This window comes from Leguminivora glycinivorella, chromosome Z (assembly GCF_023078275.1).
Source record: "Leguminivora glycinivorella isolate SPB_JAAS2020 chromosome Z, LegGlyc_1.1, whole genome shotgun sequence".
In the NCBI taxonomy this organism is placed as follows: domain Eukaryota; kingdom Metazoa; phylum Arthropoda; class Insecta; order Lepidoptera; family Tortricidae; genus Leguminivora; species Leguminivora glycinivorella.
In genome coordinates this window covers 35,233,222-35,253,961 of record NC_062998.1, presented here as the reverse complement: position 1 = coordinate 35,253,961, position 20,740 = coordinate 35,233,222, and the positions used below count along the sequence as shown (strand labels likewise).

The following is a 20,740-nucleotide window of genomic DNA, read 5'->3' as shown; positions in this document are numbered from 1 at the left end:
TGTTACTAACTGCATGCAATATTTGGCGTTGTCAAATCGTGCGTTGCACAAAGTCACCACCTGCAATAATATCTCGCTCTTTGAACACCGCAAAAGTATGTGACACGCTCTTATGGGTCGACATTTAAGATCGTGTTTGATTGTTTCTTTGTGTAACAAATGAGGTACAGATGAGGCTTCAATTGTTATTCCAGTTTATTAGCCACCACACAGAGTGAGGTACGTGCGAGACAATTTGTACGCGCGTCAAACGTCTAATGTAGACGTGCCTTGGCCGAGGCAGGTTGCTCGTCCAAGCAAAACGTGTTCACTGCCTCGGCCGAGGCACATCTACAACTCTACATAGCACGATTACCGGGCGAAGAAATCGTCTCGCAACTTACCTCGCTCTGTGTGGAACCTGCTAATGATAACATATATTTACGCCTGTTTCCCAGAGGATGTGGATCCTGACAAACCACAATTTGTTAACATTTCAGGTCAAAATACAAGGACAGAACGCCGAGATGCTGTTGTCAGCATGCGAGCAGTTTCTGGGCAAGTCGGAGCAGGAGATACAGCATATAGCCCTCGTCACACTGGAAGGTCACCAGCGCGCTATTATGGGCTCCATGACAGTCGAGGAGATTTACAAGGACAGAAAAATGTTCTCCAAAAAGGTTATTCAATTTTTATTACAATGTTAAACGTGCACTGCCCACATGAAATGAAAATGAAATATATAACATACTACTTAAATCATTCTATATAGAATATGTTAGGCAACAATGCCTAAGGATAGATTCCTTAGTAATTATTGGATAGTTTTCCGTATAAAGTATAAACAAGTAAATTATTTCATTGTAGTTATTTTTTTCTAATTATCACAACTGTTTTGTAAACTCTTATGTATTGTGACAAACTTCTATTATTACATTTTTCAGGTTTTCGAAGTGGCCTCAAGTGATTTAATCAACATGGGCATCACAGTTGTTTCCTACACCCTTAAAGACATAAGAGACGAAGAGGTATGTTACATATTCAGACACATTATATAAAAAATAATTCTATTCATTTTAGTTATGTGCTAACTTCTAAATTGTTATCATGAACAAGTTCAAAATTTATCCCCTAACTAAGTATAAGTGACATTTGACAAAACTATCATTAGTTTAAAGTGTAACTTGTACCTTCATTCTCTATTCAGTTGTTACACCGTTGATAGTAGCATGCAAATTATTAATAGTATGTCCAGAGTAGACCGAGTTACACTATATCGACGTTTCGTAGTTTCATTCCCCCTCACCACTGTCTGCCAGGTAGGTAATTTCTAAAATTAGTAACACTTGAAACAATTGAGTAGCATGTTTTTCTATTTCATCGTGGCTAAAGGAAGCTAAGGTATGTCGAGTTGCGAGTGATAATGGCGCATTGTTTTGGATATGTGCAATATATACATTATACATATATGTATGTGTTATTGAGCTTCTATAATTATATATCGCATACATATACTACACGTTCCCATTCAATAATATAATGCTATTTTATGAACAAAATTTGCCCATTTGTACCTTATAATTAGTACAAAAACTGCATTAGTTACTACACACACTTCACACGGCTCTGTAAAATTAAAAAATCATTCATGGGTAATTGTGTTCGAAATATGTATTACAGTAAATTTAGTGAAAAAACCGACGGTAAATACACTTCACGTAAGATTTTATCTAAGACAACTGTAATTTTTATAACATAATCCATGCAAATGAATGTTGTCAACGCATACACACCAGTAGTCTTGAAAACATAATAAAGATTAATATGTCAGTACTGGTTGAGCGTTGAGCACTGAATGAGGAGGCATACTGACATTTTATCCCGCCAGTGCAAGTGTCTAGGCATGTCACTGTCATTCATATGTAAGAGAGCGAAAAAAGCATATCATCTTCTCGCTCTCACGTATGACATTCTTTATTTGTGCAATGGACTAATAGGGTGGCGCCATCTGTCATAACCTTTGAGTGTGCCTCCTCATTAGTTGCATAACTGCCACTCCAGTGGTACATTACCTAATGCCGAATTGTCTATATGAGTAGATATACCTACTTAACAGTTTTTTACCGTTTCGACTTGCAAGTATCATATTATGTTTCAAAAATACTGTAGAATGTCTAAATTGTAAATATTTAAGAAAGTTAAGGAGAGTCCCCTAAATTGCATATTATAGGTGCCCAATGTTACAATATTTGGCAGTTACCTACCAACCCTTACTGTATCATAAAATTAATAAATAAATAAATACATATTGGGGACACCTTACACAGATCAACTTAGCCCCAAACTAAGCAAAGCTTGTACTATGGGTGCTAAGCGACGATATACATACTTAAATAGATAAATACAAATTATATACATAGAAAACATCCATGACTCAGGAACAAATATCTGTGCTCATCACACAAATAAATGCCCTTACCGGGATTCGACCCCAGGACCGCGGCTTAGCAGACAGGGTCACTACCGACTGAGCCAGACCGGTCGTCTAAAATTAACTTGTTTCTATTGCGTTTTAGGTTTATAGTTAGCGTTAGCGTTTTATGTTAATATTCTTGAGCCGACATCCGCAGATGTAAACAAGCGTATGGATTGTAGATTTTGCTTATGCCGGCAGTACATGGTCACCACACCACAAACTTTCGTAATACTTATGTATTTATATGACATTACATACTTTGATTTAACTTATACGAGCTAATTTCCAACTTCGCTTCTAGCTGATGTTACTTAAGAGATATTGGATATGTATTGTTTTTGTATATATACAAAGTAGATATAGATGTTATTGAATATATAGCTTGGAGGGATAAATATTCACTCGTTTTTTTTTGTTTATGTTTATAGACTGAAAAGCATGGCTATTACACAATATTTATCACAGACATTTCCAGGAAAAAAAATGCGATAAATATTGACGAAATACTAAAAACAGTTGCCAGAATCATTGTATTTATTTAAAGCTGAGTTTAGACGTGCAAGTATTGCTGCATGTTTTGAGACAGGAGTATGTGCAAGAAAGAGATGCAGATATTTGCCAATCACTCTTACCTATAGTTGCGTCTCAAAACTTGCAGCAATAACTTGCTGGTCTAAACTCAGCTTAACACTTTCGCCACCAAGAACCCGCCTGGTAGCCACTCGTGAACTCGCTAGCCCTACAAGCGGGCGGTTATAGATAACGCCCGGTTTCTCGCGTAGTGCGCCATTTTCTGTCTGGCAGTGAATGTGTTAATTATAAATGTAAGCTGCATACTACCGTTAATTTTCCTGGAATAAGCTTTAATTTGTGTTGGGTTTGATTGCCGTGTGCCGCACCAACTTCCCTCGTGGACACATTTGGTTGTGTGCTGTGCTACTCAAGTACTCAGGGTTCGAGGATATATATCAATGTATATACATCCACTCATCCAGCTGGGTTTGATGATATATTTAATTGGATATAAATATCTGATATATACCATTTTTTTATAAATATTGTAATACAAAAATAGTTTAAAAAATTGTAACATTGTTAAAATTATAGTTTTTTTGTATTTGTTACTGTTTTTCTACTAAATGTTATGTTTTTTAGAGCCTCAGTTTTGACAATTTGGCCCATATTCTTAGCTTGATATGTTTTAAAATGTCAAATATTAATATTAGCGCCATCTAGTTGAGCGTACCCCAAAGGTGTAATGCCATCTAGGCCACCGTACCTTTTTCTGTATGGTACTGAGGTACGTTTCTTAGACTTTATCTGTCTATACGGAGTTATATATGTCTTTGCTAATGTGTTATTTTTAATCTAAGTGCGCAATAAAATAATCCATAGCATATTATCTCAATAATCTTATAATGTTTTGGTTATCTTAACCGTAAAAAAATACAGACGACTTGATAACCTCCTCCCTTGAGATTTGGAAGTCGATTAAAAATAGAGGGATCGCCGATGGATTCTAAACATATCATCATGGCGACAAATTAATAAAATCGTCGCAAATACATAGTTTTTGTTTGTTTTAGTGCGTAATTCTTTGTTTAATGGCAATAGGTACACTTTTACTATTGCCACTCAATGAATAACATTAAAGTGAAAGTGTTACTGAAATCGACTTTTAACCCATATTAGGGTTTGCTTTATACCTATATTTTATTTATATAATAAAACTTATTGTGCAAGTATCTATTAGTATTATATAACGCTGAATTACATATGTAAGTCATATGACAAACTTGACACAAATATAACTTGTTTTTTTTTTTGACAAAAATATTAATTTTAAACGCTTCAACACTGAGTTATCAGTGAGTTCTTTGAGTTCAGTCACTTAAAGGTTAGAATATCCTAACTCGAATTAACATAAAACTCGAATTAAATCAACTATTAGATCTGCGATTTCGCTAGTCAATCGATTCATCCAAGTACACACACACACACACTACACACTACAAATCATTTAAATTAATATCATCATATCTTTTACATATCATTACAAAATCTGTTTTGAATTGTTGTTTTATAAAGGGTTGCAAATTCAAAACAAACTAATATTCTCAGTCTCAGGCGGTTTAAATCGAGGTTTTAAAAAATACCAACACCCTCTAGCATGTTCGTAGCCAAGTGACGTGTGTGTGGTCGTACACAGGGCTACCTGAAAGCGCTGGGCATGGCGCGGACGGCGGAGGTGAAGCGCGACGCGCGTATCGGCGAGGCGGAGGCGCAGGCCGAGGCCAAGATCAAGGAGGCCATGGCTGAGGAACAACGCATGGCCGCGCGCTTCCTCAACGACACGGAGATCGCGAAGGCGCAGCGGGACTTCGAGCTCAAGAAGGCGGCTTACGATGTCGAAGTTCAGACTAAAAAGGTAATGTGGCTCTTCCTTCAGGATCATTAACGACAGACAGCACGAATAGAATGAAACTTCATATTGTACTGTTTCGCTGTGACAGCCAAGGCGGTAGATATAAACACTTTTTTTAGATCGTAATAAGAGTGTGTCACATACATACAATAATACAATTACATGATTTGTCGAAGCCGGGAAACGATAACAATAATAAACAATACGTGGTTCTGATTTAGACTATTTTGACGAATATGTCGGTGAGTATCCTCGATACTAATATAAGAAAACGTTTTATTATACAGGCCGAAGCAGAAATGGCCTACGAACTACAAGCGGCCAAGACGAAGCAGCGAATCAAAGAGGAGCAAATGCAGATCGCAGTCGTTGAGCGCACGCAGGAGATCGCCGTCCAGAAGTGGGAGGTGCAGAGGCGCGAGAAGGAACTAGAGGCAACAGTCCGCAGGTCCGCCATTTTGTTTAAATATAATTATTACTGGACGTATGTAGTAGGGTGGTTCAAAAAATATGTTTTTGAATTTTTCTTTTTCCACAGGGCTTTTTTTACTCAATTTGATCAGAAATGTCTGTATACAAAATTTCAGCGAGATAAAGTAGTGTTTAGGGGTCGCTATGATTTGACGATTTTTCAGTTTTCATATAAAATTTCAACATTTTGGTACATAATAGCAAGAACCATTTAATACTGGACTGATATAGCCCATACAAAAAAGCGTACCCCTGAAAAAAGCTTAAGTCCGCAGGTCCGCCTGTTAGTTTAAATATAATTGTGTTTACATTTGGACGTAGTTAGGTGAATCAAAGCGAATGCGGATCGCCGTTGTGAAAGTATGCAGGATCAGGTTGCGTGACCTGATGCAGAAATGCTCATGATAATATCGTTATTATTCGTTATGGTAGCTATCTCGATCACTCTTCCGTATTGTCACGACAGAGACAAGCTGCGTTTCGATCGGCGTCTAGCGTCAATGATTGTCATTTCGGCTAGGCCGCCAGAAGTGGGGTGATAGAGTTACAGTCTACAGGTCAGCCATTTTATGAAATAATTGTAGTTTAGAATATTTAATTTCCTTCAAAAATATGTAAAATGAGTAACTTAAACCTAAAACGGTATTTCTCTTAGTTTTAAATTACAGTCTCAATGTATTTATTTAAATTTTATAAGCGTATTTGAATATTTGTGAGCAAAAAATCTGATAACGCGTGTATCCTTTTTATCTCTAATTTGTTATCAGCAGTCGTGAGTATATACCACAAATACTAACTGAACAGGGCTATACGAAAATAGTTGAATGCATTTTGGGGTCGACACAAACATGAAACGTGTTCAACCCGGCTGTAATTTGTATGGAAATTCGAAAGCGAAAGCGTCCACACAGCCGCATCGGACGCATAGTTTTCCTTGTATAGAAAGTAACACAAGTGCATCCACTGATCCGCGCCGTACGTTCCGCTATATACGTAATACAATACAATAGAAATGGTTTATTAGGGTTCCGTACCTCAAAAAGGAAAAACGGAACCCTTATAGGATCACTCGTGCGTCTCTCACAGCCGATTTTTCGCAGTAATATGGTTACTAATTATAGATACTACTACATATTACACCTTTCCGGGCGTACGAATTTTAAACAGTCAAGAATTCAAAATTCTTTAACTTAACTAATGTCATAATAATAAGAGTCCTCATTGTAAGCGAAGAACTCGTTTACTGAGTAAAATACTCTAAGAGTAAGCCATTGGTGGAGTTGAGCTTTAAATTTATTCAAAGGAAAGTTACGCAGTCCAGCAGGCAGCTAATTAAAAACTTGACCGAGGACGAAATGCGATGCATCCCATGCGCACGTTACGGACATGTGGAGGACGTCTAGCTTAAATCTTGCGTATTTGCTAAAGTATATATGATATTTCAGGCCCGCGGAAGCAGAGAAGTTCAAGCTGGAGAAGCTGGCGGAGGCGCACAAGCTCAAGACCGTGCTGGAGGCCGAGGCTGCTGCCGAGGCCGTCAAAGTGCGGGGAGAGGTCTGTCTCGGCGAATACTGCTTTATTTACTAAGATCGACAATATTTTTTTTACTACCAACTTCGACTTCTCGATTCCTTTTAGATTCCTCATTTACATTTCCCTATTTGAAAGAGAACAATCGAATAGTTACATGCCTAATAATAGCAATAATTCAATTTGAGCATGTTTGACGTTTGTACAGCATTCAACATGCCATGTAAGACCAAGTTGTTTTCATTTAGCATGCTCTGATTGCTCTGAAAGTGTATAATTTAATTAAACTAGCATGTAATTACATTACCTTTGAAAGCAAAATATACCTATACCTAATCATATAACTATAATCAGGAACACAAGATGTCTGTTCATCACACAAATAATGACCTTACCGGGATTCGAAGCCTGAACCATTGACTTCGCATGCACACACATCCCACAATTCCAGATTCGTCGTCAAATTCTTGTGCGAATTAATAATTTCAACAAAATGTTTAAAGTCACTCATGGGTCGAACGCGATAAAATATATTTTTTTTACATTTTTTCCGATGTTTCGGGCATGCAGGCAAGCACGGTCGCGTGAAAAAAAAAACATCCACACTATTTGTATTTGTAAGTGCGATTGGGACGCACTGATGCGATAAATTTTATCCAACTAGTGTGCTACGCCCCCAGGTTGCACTGGCCGTGGTCATGGAGGAAAAGTTAAATAATGATATTTTATCGCGTTCGAAACGTGAGCGACTTTAAAAATCTGCGGCAGGAAACTCTAGCGCTGGTCGTTATTGCGCAGAAGTCAAAAACAGATTTCTCAGGGGATTACAGTGGGCGAAGGGTATGCGTATTCACTCAGCGCTAAACGTATGTGCCGCTACTTGTACAAAACGCGAAAAGGACAAGTGTTATAACTGAAGTGAATGTTCTTAGGCTGAAGCATACGCCATCAAAGCGAAGGCGGCGGCGGACGCGGAGCAGATGGCGAAGAAGGCCGAGGCCTGGAAGGAGTACGGCTCCGCGGCCATGGTCGACATGATGCTCGAGACATTGCCCAAGGTACGCTGTGCTTTCTTTACTCTATTAAGGGCTAGTTGCATCTAAAGGTACGGTACGCTATATAATTTCTTTAGTCAATTATGTACAATAGAAAACGACAGTTGGCAAACACATCAACGTCACGCTGAAGTCATACACGCACTAAGCGGCCAGCCGCGTGCGATTGCGGCAGTGTATGCGGCTCCAGTTTCATACATGTGCGTATCGTGCGCATACACAATTTGACAGAAACATTTGTGTAGAATGCCACTAGTCTACTTAGCGAGATTGCCCGTGATGGTGTAGTTTTCTAACTCAGCCGTTTAGGCATAATAATAAAAATAAAAATCATTTATTTCGAACCACAAAACACATACAAGCTTAACCCTTAATAGGGCAGGGGGCATATATTTACCACCATAATTTAGACTTTATTTGACAATTTGACAGAATTCAAATTTGACTAATTTCCGAAATTCTTCTGCCCTATTAAGGGTTAATAAAATTATACCTAAATACTATGTTAGTTGTCTTAGTAACTAATTACAACATAAAAGTTATATTTCAAAATTAGCTAAGAAGAGATGCAGGTTCGACCATTGTTGCATATAGCGACTATCAAGCTTGCTCGCTGTCACACTCAGGACACTGTGTGTGGATTATGGTCGGTGTACGAGTAGTTATATGTTAAAAAGCTCATTATGCCTACTTAAACAAATAATTTTCTTTTCTTTCCAGTCACTAATAACACTAATTGATACATACTGTGTACTGCGTTTTCTTTACTTCTATGAAATGATATTCCGTTATTAAAAAAGTACCTATAGTAGAAATATTGAATACAATAATAATAGAAACAATACACCCGTAAGACGCGCGGTCCAGCTTATACTATTGAATGAAAGATAAACCATGCTCAGGTTTGCATTGTTTTATAGATTGTACACGCCTGGCAATTTGTTTTGAATGCGCCTGTCACAAGATCTTTAAGCTAGGAACATACTACGCGGACGTCCGTCGTAAATCGACCGCGACCGCGACCGATCAGTGTGCACGGAACAAAACATCCAGCGAGCCAGATTTCGATCGGACGTCCGTGCGCTCAAGGCCACGTCCGCGTCCGTCGACCGATAGTTTGCACGGTTATGTGTAATGTCATTGTCCAGATTCCCGTCCGCGGTCGATTCACGACGGACGTCCGCGTAGTGTGTTCCTAGCTTTAATCCACACACTTGCAGATGGTCGCTCCTATAGCGCAATACACGCGCATAATTACCATGTCGGTGTACATTCGAACGACCATCAAGTCGTGTCATCACGCATGCTTACAATGACAGCTGTAAGCTCAATGAGTTAATAACTTAACCAAAATTAAAATTTTGAAAAATACCCCGATATAGTGGACCGATTTTCATGAAACATGGCTAAGAACCCTCCCGACTAATTCAGTTTTCAAACAAAAAATATTAAATCGAAATCAGTTCATCCGTACGGGAGCTACGATGCCACAGACAGAAAGACAAACAGACAGCCACGTCAAACTTATAGAGTCTGGCTAATGAAAGTTGATCCTGCGAAAACGCGGCAGTTTTAAAAAAATTGGAGCTGGCAACACATTGACAACATGGTTTTCTTTTTATTATTTCTAATTTATTTACAGCACTTACTTTACTAATTTTTATGGTGTTATTCATTATTATTTATAAATTTCGCTGTTAACTTTTAACGAAATTCGTTAAAGTGATAGTCACACTGACAGATGACAATCGACATATGACATCCAGAGTTGCCGTTTTAAAAAAATACTGGGTTCAACTTTCATTAGCCAGACTCTACCACCCCGTCGTTTTTGCGTCGGGGCCTAAAAACTGCGACACGTCCGCCGCGGCGTGTCCGCTCTCTAGCATTATATCCTCTGAGGCTCTGAGGATACAATGCATGGCCCACTTGCACCAACCACTTAACTCAGGGTTAGTGGGCTGTCATCTGTCAAATTCCATATAAGTAAAATGGTGGGTTAACCCTCCATTTTCGTTGGTGCAAGTGGCACTAAGAGTTAAAAATAAATTCAACATTGTTACTTCTTGTAAGTATATATTTATGTGTAGGTGGCAGCGGAAGTGGCGGCGCCACTGTCGCAGGCGCGCAAGGTGACGATGGTGTCGTGCGGCGGCGGCGAGGTGGGCGCGGCCAAGCTCACCGGCGAGGTGCTCAGCATCGTGCAGTGCATCCCCGAGCTCGTCAAGGGCGTCACCGGCGTCGACATCTCCAAGGTCAGTGCTTACCTCACACTTACACATTGGTACCACCACAGTTTGACGTTGACATATTCACTAATTTCTTTATTCTACAGTAACTGATTGAAAAGCAAAGGCTTTTAAACACGTTATTGTTTAAGTCACTCCAAAGACATGTAACTCCGTATAGATAGATAAAGTCCAAGAAAAAAACGTACCCCTGTACCATACAGAAGAAGGTACGGTGGCCTACACACCTTTGGGGGACGCTGGGCTAGGTGGCGCTAATATTAATATTTCACATTTTAACATATATCAAGCTAAGAATATGGGCCAAATTGTCAAAACTGAAGTTCAAAAGTTTTAAGCCATTTTACTTCGACAGTAACTCTCTATAGTACTCGATCCTTCTCGGTCACACTGACTAACGTTTTATTATGGGACCAACCACAAAATCATGATTCATTAGCCGGATCCACACAGAGCGAGGCAAACGTGCTATGTAGACGTGCCTCGGAGGCAGTGCGTGCGTTTTGCTCGGCCGAGCAACCGGCCTCGGCCGAGGCACGTATACAACGTATGCCGCGTGCCTAGCTCTGTGTGGACCCGGCTATTGGCTGTTACTTACATTTTAGTCGTGTGAAACTAAAATTTTCTTTGGGAGCTTCAATATTTTTCCCAGGATTTTAGTGTTCAGCCCTTAGTAAAAGCTGCTTAATGTGACTAATAAGACATTAACGAGTTTGAGTGTTTGCTCTTCGTTCAGTTACTATACTGTATACTTCTGGCCCTTGGAGCAACGACGGCATCCGACGCTTCAAAAGGGAGTAGACCAAGCAATGTCTTACCGTACAAAAAAATTCTGCCATTTTTCTCTCTCACTACATCATACAAAATCCAATTTGTAATGACGTATCAATGCGTAGAAAATTAACACACGTCATAGACAAATATTGCACGCCTCGATCTACTGTTGTGTACGAACGAGTCACAACACACGCTGTTTGTGTATACACACATGCCACGGCACATGTGGCACATGCTACTCCCTTCTGTATCGCTTCAAGATCGCGCCATTGTTATGTCGGTTCTATACTATGTCAGTGTACTAGCCGTGGGAAGGCACTGGTCCCACCGCGAGCTAGTAAGCTATGAGCTATCGGCTATAAAAACGAACAAAAGATAATCACTCCCGCGTAAATAAAAGAGACACGGCGATGTTTATAGTTACTCGCCCAGCGATGAACTATCAATAATGTATCTTTTATTTGCTTACTAGCTCGCGGTGGGACCAGTGCGTACGGCTTAATTTAGGCAATTGTTCCACATACATTTTTAACAAGCGGAAACGCTGATACTTAAAGTTTTCTTGCATTCTTCGCCATTTTATACTGTGCTTCTGACCTACCTAATTTGTAAACATAAACATTGCATAACGAGAATGATCTTTTACCACAGAATATATAATAGTACAAGTACAGAAGGCCCACTGCTTTGGTGTTCACGAAATGCCGCCTTTTAAATGCCTACAAAATTCTAACAAAGAAACGAGCCGCACGTGCGCAGCGTCGGACGATAGGGTTGCCTATGGATTAAAACGAATGAATAATCAGATAAAATGTTATACTATTATCAAGTCTTAGGCACTTTCTAGGTATATATATAATAGTATTTATATATTTTTGTTTAAGTTCCAACATCATAAGCCTTATTGAACTTTTCCGTGGGAATTAATCAATAGTAGATCTGTGTAAGAATGTCCTATTTTATTCATGATGTCTATTTAACTAAGCATTATTAAGTTAACGGGGCCATCGCATATGATCCTTAAAAAAACTCGCGACAATAGAACCTGCGAACCTGATTAGGCCGCGAACTCGCGGCCGCCAGCATGTACTTGTAGCGTGGCGATAGAATCGCGGAGTGAGCCGCCCCTGGTTTAATTCTAATAAATTCGCGTGTAACTAGTTAGGCGTACCTACTTCCTTACATAGATAGGTACCTTAATTGAAACAGGCCTGATATTACCTACTCAAAGGCCTTGAATAATCCCGCCCTTTAGTTATTTCTTTGCCCTTTTTTAATGTTCATTGTCATCAGATTAATATCAATTCTGTGACAGCGGTCGAATGCACCTCTCGCGCGTGCGTCACCGTTCGCTCGTGAGGCCCTACTAATTTGCCCCTCGCGAGGGGTACTTACAGTTCGATACCTACACGCGCGAGTGGGAAAGGCCTGCTTTTACGCAGAATACTTAATCGAAAAACTACTAAAAGTACTAAAATAAAACTATCTACCTATGCTGGATTGTAAAATTCTTAAACCTTTGAATATTTTATTTCCAATTTACTTCAATTCATAAAGTCAACCCAAAGTCTCAATCTAAAGAATATTAATGGTTTCATGCATGATTCATTTAGTCTTCAAACGTTAATAATTTTCAGAATAACGCTGTCTGCATTCCCCTTATCAGTTTACCTAATCGCATTTAACAGCCGTGCAAGGCTCTGTAATTCATTATCGCGCTACTGTATCACACGACACCAGACGGTTGAAATGCGTTTAATTAAACTGTGCTGAATTCATTTTTTATGCCAATTAATTTTTACACCACGGAACTACTATTTATAGTTCGATAAGATACATTTCACCATTTTCACCACACCAGCTGATACCGCCTTTGATACTTCAAAAACGGATTAGAACGTTGCAATCGACATGTTCATCAATCATAGAAATTTTACTGTGTTATTTTAAGTTGGCTAGGATTGACCATAAAATTGATGATCTTAAATCATATATATTTTTGGATATTGTTTTATTTTCCTCATGTTAGTGTGGTGAAAAAGCTTATACTGTTTTACTGCATTAGATTACAAAAATTGAATGAAACTCTCGCAACGTTCAAAATTCCACTTTTCGAACCATTCGCTATGCTTGCGGTTTAATATTGTAATTTTTCGCATGATCGGGTATCAATATTAGCACAAGCGGTTTAACATCAACTTTGCCCCCTTTGTTAAAGAAATTGTTATTTATTCCAAATGGATATTATTTTCTACGCTACCAAATCGCTTATCACGTAAACTGTTTATGGACACTTAATGTGTCGTGACCTCGTTATGCAAATGTTTATGTACCTCATCTACATGTTTTCACTCCATTACATCATAAATTCGTTATCACTTCACATTATTTTAATACTATCTGTTTTCTAGAGAATTCTTATTGTTTCCTTCATCATTCATACACTGTTATAATGGGAGATTTTTTTTATACTCTTCTACCTGTTTAATCTGTAGATACAGTCTAGAAAAACTAAAATTCGAGCACGTACTATCCCACTAATTAGGTACTATAAATGTTATGTTGTGCACTAAAACAATATTTACCTACTAACCGAACGTTTAACAAAATAACTGTACTTACATATATTGTTTTAGTTGGGCATCGTTCGCTATTTGTAACAAACTAACGCAGGTGGTCGCCTAGCGCACAGTTGACACTTTCTATTCATCCGACATGTGGGTCTGGCCGCTAGCAATCTTTACCTCCACGAACAAACCTGTCCGTAACTTATAATTAAATACCGTAAATTATAAAATATCTACATTCTAATTACCCATCTTAGTTCCTGAACTTCCTTTCCGTGAAAGGTACATCTTATAGCGGCTAGACCTACTTACAGGGGCTCATTTCTCGAAAGATATATTAGTGTGTTGTCATGACACGTACGTGTTGACAGTTGGTGGACTAATAATATTAGTTTCATATCGTTCTAGAAATGGGCCCCAGACGGGAGGATAATTATGATGGTTCCCTATTCCTCAGTTGCAATCATTTCTATCTAAAGTAATGTTAGGCATGGAAACGAGGTTAGTGTATGTTATGGCACGTGCGATGTTAATTTTGATTGGCTTCATGCTCAGGCTAAATTCAGTTGTATTGAGTATATCGATTTATTTATCATTACACGTGATTGCGTTACACGCAGCCATATCGCCAACGAATCGAGCAACCAAGACTATACTTTTGAGACTTGATTCAAACAATTATTTATCTGCATACTATTCCCAAAATGTGGAAATGAATTATCACTGTATTTAGATTAAGTTCAAAGAGGATCAAGCCAACTAACCCCTTTTGGCATGGCTGACCCAGAGCGAGCGAGCCTGATATGATAATTATCGTGGATAAGCAATGTTTAACCTTAATTAATAAAAATAAAAAAATAACTCAGTTTCCATGCCTGTGTTACTTTTTTCTATTTAAGTGCTTGCTATACGTAGACTGAACATATTGTACATGCAAAAGTTAGGTATAAACTTGGGGTGCTGCCAAAGAGCTTTAACGAATGTGGGAAGCATTCAACAATACGATCGCGCGAAGCCTATCTTAGGTGATTACTTTGTATGAATAAATCATGCGGCTGTATAATTTGAACTGTTACCTACTCAGGAAAGATAAACTAAAAATGCTTGTGGCACCGCATTCCATAAGTGCTTTAATCGCGCTCCCAATAACCAACAAAAATAACTTTCAACGTATTACAATATTGTACTTTTATCTAAATTCTCAAGTCACACAACGTTCAAAAGTAAAGCGAGCACTTAATCATTTGGCACTTACTGTCGCTTCTGTGACTAACCCGGTGTGGGCGATAGGCGGTCGCGGAGCCGCCGACGGTACCCACGCCCACTCCGTCCCAGCGCGGCGACTCCGCGCGGAAGGCGCGATAACTGACGCTCTCCACGCAACCTTTGTATGCTCATCGAGGTAACGCATGCACCTGATTTTATATCCTTTAGGGCTACACATGAAAACATTGAGCATTTTGAATTCGTAAACCTTTAAACTGAAATATATATCATACTTACACGAAAGAAAAAACGACCGAGCCCACTGGTGGCCGAGCCGGGGACCTACTTAAGGCAATAAATAGCTCTTTAACCGCCGTAGTCCGATGTACAACACACAATACTCAGCTGAATTCACCAGTGGACGAAAAATTCAAAGTAGTTAATAGATTTAAATAAAAATTCTTTTAAATAACAAAGCTGTCATAATGCTCATTATTTTCAAGACTGCCTGTATATACCAATGATGCAGAGTTGTGATATCTGTTTTTAGAAACGAAGAATCCAAAGGAAGGACTATTTAAGAGCTTTGTCGTTTGTTTGACTTCATTTCACCCCATTAAAAATGCATGTGCATGTCTGGTAATTTAATTTATTAATAAACATAAAGCCTGACCAAAAAGGATGCCATGTTGCGGAAATTCATTAGAACTATTCTCTTCATACTATTCTGAACTGTCACCGCATACATGAGAATAACAGAGACCTCCTGACAATAGTCATATATTTCTGGCCAGGCTTTACAATAATATGTTATTCCATCATCTAGTCTTAATGCCTAATTATATTCCAGTTATCGTAGCTTATATTTATTTTATACATGCAACCTAAATTTATCATTATTTGTTTTTATACATGGTATGGTATGAACATATTCTATAATTGTGTTGTTGCTAGAATGTGCGGGAAGATATTTAAGTAATTAAATGTCGATTTCGTTCATTGTTACTGTGATAAACAAGCGTGTCATTTATTAGGACTGAAAACCGTCGCAAGTCTAAAACTCGACACGGCTGGCATTTATTGGGACTGTTACGTTATTTTCCAAGTCCCAATGTTTGTCGAGCCGTTTTTTCAGGATATCACGATTAAAGTAGCCAAAACGAATCGTTTACAGTTTCATATTAAAGTAGCCAAAACGAATCGTTTACAGTTTCATATTATCAGCATATTTTTCTGTAAGTCACATTAACTTTACTGAAAAAACCGGCCAAGAGCGTGTCGGGCCACGCTCAGTGTAGGGTTCCGTAGTTTTCCGTATTTTTCTCAAAAACTACTAAACCTATCAAGTTCAAAACAATTTTCCTAGAAAGTATTTATAAAGTTCTACTTTTGTGATTTTTTTCATATTTTTTAAACAAATGGTTCAAAAGTTAGAGGGGGGGGACGCACTTTTTTTTCCTTTAGGAGCGATTATTTCCGAAAATATCAATATTACCAAAAAACAATCTTAGTAAACCCTTATTAATTTTTAAATACCTATCCAACAATATATCACACGTTGGGGTTGGAATGAAAAAAAATATCATCTCCCACTTTACATGTAGGGGGGGTACCCTAATAAAACATTTTTTCCATTTTTTATTTTTGCACTTTGTTGGCGTGATTGATATACATATTGGTAACAAATTTCAGCTTTCTAGTGCTAACGGTTACTGAGATTATCCGCGGACGGACGGACGGACAGACAGACATGGCGAAACTATAAGGGTTCCTAGTTGACTACGGAACCCTAAAAAGGCAAAGTATTGCAGAATCTGTGGAATACATTTTTTATTTTGGGGGAATCCCTATTTTAGTTCATTACATAATTTATTTTGCTCAAAATGCGGAGCCGACTTATTCTATTTTATTACGTAAATGTAACACGGATATGTTTTGTATAGATGGGTAAATTATCTACCTATTATTTTACCTAATTATTTTATAACCGGTATTATGTAATATTTTATAATAGGTAGGCATAATATGTGTTAAACTTATTTCATATATACGTACTGTTATGTGTAGATAATATAATATTAGGTGTGTTGAATATATAAATAGATCATCAAACATTGTAAACATTTTACGTGTTTTTGTTGAATAGTTAATTCCAAGTGTCCGTTATTCAAAATTTGGGGTCAACATTATTGTCGGCGCATGAAAGTACAATACAACTAATGATTACTCTTCCGGACAGGCAGGCAAAACAAAACTTAGTGAACAATATCCTTAAATATTATTTATTGAATAATTAAGGCAAAAAAGGATACAGGTATCAACATTTTAAACGTTATCCAATTCTATCCCGAAACTCACATTTGACTTCTGTATGCTCTTATGAGTATAGTCGAGAGAGGTTTGAAAGAAATTTCTGTTTAGTAAAATTCTATTGAAATTTTTAACTTTGTTTTCGGGGCTAGATTACATACTACCTCTAATATGACGGGTCTTTGAACAAATGATAGGTACTTGACGAATTAAACGACGTAAATAATCTTGACCCGGTAACCAACTCCGTAGTTTGTTTATTTGGAGTGTGTTTTGTTTGAATTGAGGTACATAGAACAAGCATGCAATGCAACAAGCTTAGTCTGAATTCTTGTTCACAGGGTGTGCGCGCTATGTAAAGGTGCAGGGGTCGACGCACAGCAACAACAGGCAAAAGTAGTTTCGGTTCTATTTGTTTATTACCTTGCATTTTATTACTATCAAGAACAGATAATTTATTGTACCTACCTAAGTGCCACTCTCTTGTTTTTGTAATATTTGAGTAACTAATCCGTTTTTATTTTTATTTATTAATAAAAGGCTATATTACAATATTTTATAAGAGTACATTTGCTTACGTGCTCTAAAAATAATATGTATTCTTCTATTCTGGTATACAACGTTCTATTGTTATCTATCTATGTCTATGATGACTGTCTCGTAAAAACTGTAATATAAAGAATAGTTAATTCAAAAAATAGTAACTTTGATCCCAAGTGAGAGACGTAGTTTTAAATATATGTTTATATGGTCAGTATAGATAAATGATCGATCTGAAAATGTATGTGTTCTGCGGTGTTCTGGCGAGGCACGGAGCGCCCAGTGGAGGCGCGGGCGAGGCGGCGCCGGCGGCGGAGGCGGCGGGTCGAGAAGGTATAGGCATAGAACAGGTTGGCTTCTAGAGGGAGCCACACGAGCTGTTTGTCCTAGCGTAAATTTAAAATGTTTGACCAATCGCCTAAATTTTCCCAAATTAGAAAATTACATGATAATGATTGTTATACAAAAAAACTAAACCTATATTTTTTTAATTAGCTAAAACTGTCGTTAAGGTATATCTAAATATTTCGTGTTCAACAAAGAGGAGTTTAGAGGTCCTAGCTGTAATTTAGTACACTCTTAGATATTGATGTACATTTTTAATATAATCAATGTTTTCTACCTTCACGGTAATCGAAAAGGCAAACCTGCGTTCTGCTTGAATTCATGTATTTTTATTTGCGCCAACGTATTACCTGATTCGGCCTCACCTAGTGTAATAAATTTGTATATTGTTATAAGTAAGCATTAAACATCACTACTGTCAACTTTATTTTACTGTCATTATGCGAGAATTGTACTGTAAAATTTCAATCTGTGATTGGGAATAACTGATGTAGTGTAATTTCTGATGACCGATTGAAATTAACGAGCCTGCAGTTAAGTAGTTGTTAAGACTGTTACTTTAACCCTCACGGGGCAATGCGCATGTGCGGCTTACCACCACCACCACCACCTGGCCGCTCTCGGGAATCGAGCTTTAAAAGCTGTAGGGTGAGCGGCACAGATCTTCGTTGAGGCTCTTTTGGAGATACGAATAAACCATTAGAAAGAAGTCGAAGTCTTCTCCAGAGCGTATGTGCGTCTATAATATTACTTATATGTGAGCATAGATACCCTGGATTCTCTGGAGGGATGCTTATTTATATGTGCTTTATCTTTATCATAATACTACAAATGTATAGAGAGATCTGAGTAATACTTTCAAAATCCTCTTAATGAGATCTTTTAGGTATTGAAATATCGCCACTTGATACCGGTGTCAGGCTTAAGTATGTAGGTTCGCGTGTTAACTTTTTAAAGTTCTTTGTAAAATATTTTATTTACCTCGAAGCCGGTTATCGAACTTTTTTTGATGCCGGTGCCATATTTTTTGTATTGTTTTTAATATTAAAAATGTTTTAAATCTTAATTAGATTTTAAGCGTGACATGATTCTAAATATATTAAATGTGGGATGACATTGATGTTACTTTATAAGTTGTCCGAAATCGTTTGAAATCAAAGTACAGCACAAAAACTATGCATTTATATTTTTATTTAATTAAATATTTTTTTAGTATCTAACTAATAAATGTAAAACAAACATCACACTGACGGGTTATGTGTATAAAATACAAATAAATTTAATGGTTTTGCATTTTCTTCGCCTAAGTCTAATATTTCTAGTATAATATTTGGTTATCTTAGGCACATTTGACAGACGAAGACATTCATTAACTAAACTAAGTACATATTACATCTGTTGTATTATATGTCTGTCTGTGCAATACTAATACCTCAGTACGTTGTTCTTTGTATCAGTGTGATGTAATGGAATAATGCTTAAACTCTGTTAGAAATATTAAAAAATATTTCATAAGTATAATGTGAAGGCACTTTGAGTGGCAATGGCACAATAGAGATCGAGTTATGTTTGGTGTGGATAAAAATAACAAAAACTATGTGTAAAGTGGTTTTTATTCGTGTATATTCATTAAAAATTGCAGATAACTTATTCGTTTTATTTAAATGTCTACTAATGTTCCAGCCCGCGACTCTATCTTCGTCACAATCACAAGGTCTCAATAGGTACCTGACGTCCACATAATGAACTAGGTAAAATATTCATTGAAGACATTATATTTTTATTTTATGATATGAGCATGTCATGTTCAACCATAAAAGGGTAGTCCATGTATATAGAGAAAAGTAGGAGAGCCCAAAAGAGAGGATTTTTGCAGTTACTCGAGCGCGTCAGATTAAGATATGAGGGATAAATACCTTGCACACTGTAGCAGTACCTCTACTAATACGGGGAAATTTGCTAAAATTACGGCATAATTAATGGAAGTTTATTTCTGAGAAAACTGTTGAAGATACACAAAAAGCGCATAGGAACAAAGTAATCCTTAATAAAACTACATATCTTTCATTGACACTTTAGTTCTAGCACTTATAGTTTTGGCGTGATCCATCACGAAAGTTGGTCCTTGCTGCAATTTTCTTTAATGAATGTTCAGTTTTCGCCCAAAATGCTTATGAAATCGTCGAGATTTGTTTGATATGACTAAATATTGTAAACTCATGACTAAAATAAAATTAAGGGGGAAAATTCACTACCTTTGGGTGGAATTTCCAATATGTCTTGGAACTCCAGTAACTATTTAAGACGTAATATTTTCACGGTAGAAGTCGCTAGGGGTACCATTGATCCATATAGTATATCGCTGACTGGGGATGAGCTTTTGGTAGCTGAGTTGGTAGAGCCCTGAAGTATCAATCCAGAAGCCGTGAGTTCAAGTCCCACTCTTTTTAGGGGGGGGGGGGGGGGTTCAAGTCTTTAGGGGGGATGGGCGGGGGGGTTGATGAATTTTTTTCTTTAGTCGTTCCCTCAATGCTGAGGATCGTGACATCATGTCATTCTGTTGAAGACTAGGTCCCTCCATAGGCGTCTGTTCCTCGCCAAGCGCATAGCCTCATGCAGTTTTAATCGCATGGGTGCAGTAATTTGAGCACACCATTTAGTAGGGGGAGATGCCTGAGGTCTCGTGCCTTCAACTTTGCCCGTCATAATTATTCTCTCCAGGCTATCTGGCGGTGAAATGTGACCGAAATAACTAAGAGTATGGTCCTGGCATATTGTTGACAGTCGGCGCTTTATGTGTAGCTCCTGAT

At 37.8% G+C, this 20,740-nt stretch overlaps 1 protein-coding gene across 2 annotated transcripts in view; it reads left to right on the top strand.

The window, feature by feature from the left end:
* LOC125241075 (flotillin-1) overlaps positions 1–19,576 on the top strand; it is a 34,275-nt gene extending 14,699 nt beyond the window's left edge. The window contains exons 3-11 of one of the 2 annotated variants that reach the window (XM_048149380.1): positions 480–659; positions 924–1,007; positions 4,665–4,883; positions 5,168–5,328; positions 6,797–6,905; positions 7,814–7,939; positions 10,027–10,191; positions 14,820–14,931; positions 17,387–19,576. In XM_048149380.1, coding sequence (XP_048005337.1) covers positions 480–659; positions 924–1,007; positions 4,665–4,883; positions 5,168–5,328; positions 6,797–6,905; positions 7,814–7,939; positions 10,027–10,191; positions 14,820–14,894 — 1,119 coding nt within the window. In that variant the 3' untranslated portion in view covers positions 14,895–14,931; positions 17,387–19,576. The remainder of the gene's footprint in view (positions 1–479; positions 660–923; positions 1,008–4,664; positions 4,884–5,167; positions 5,329–6,796; positions 6,906–7,813; positions 7,940–10,026; positions 10,192–14,819; positions 14,932–17,386) is intronic. The other variant, XM_048149382.1, reaches the window with a different exon arrangement.
* Positions 19,577–20,740: the final 1,164 nt, after the last annotated feature.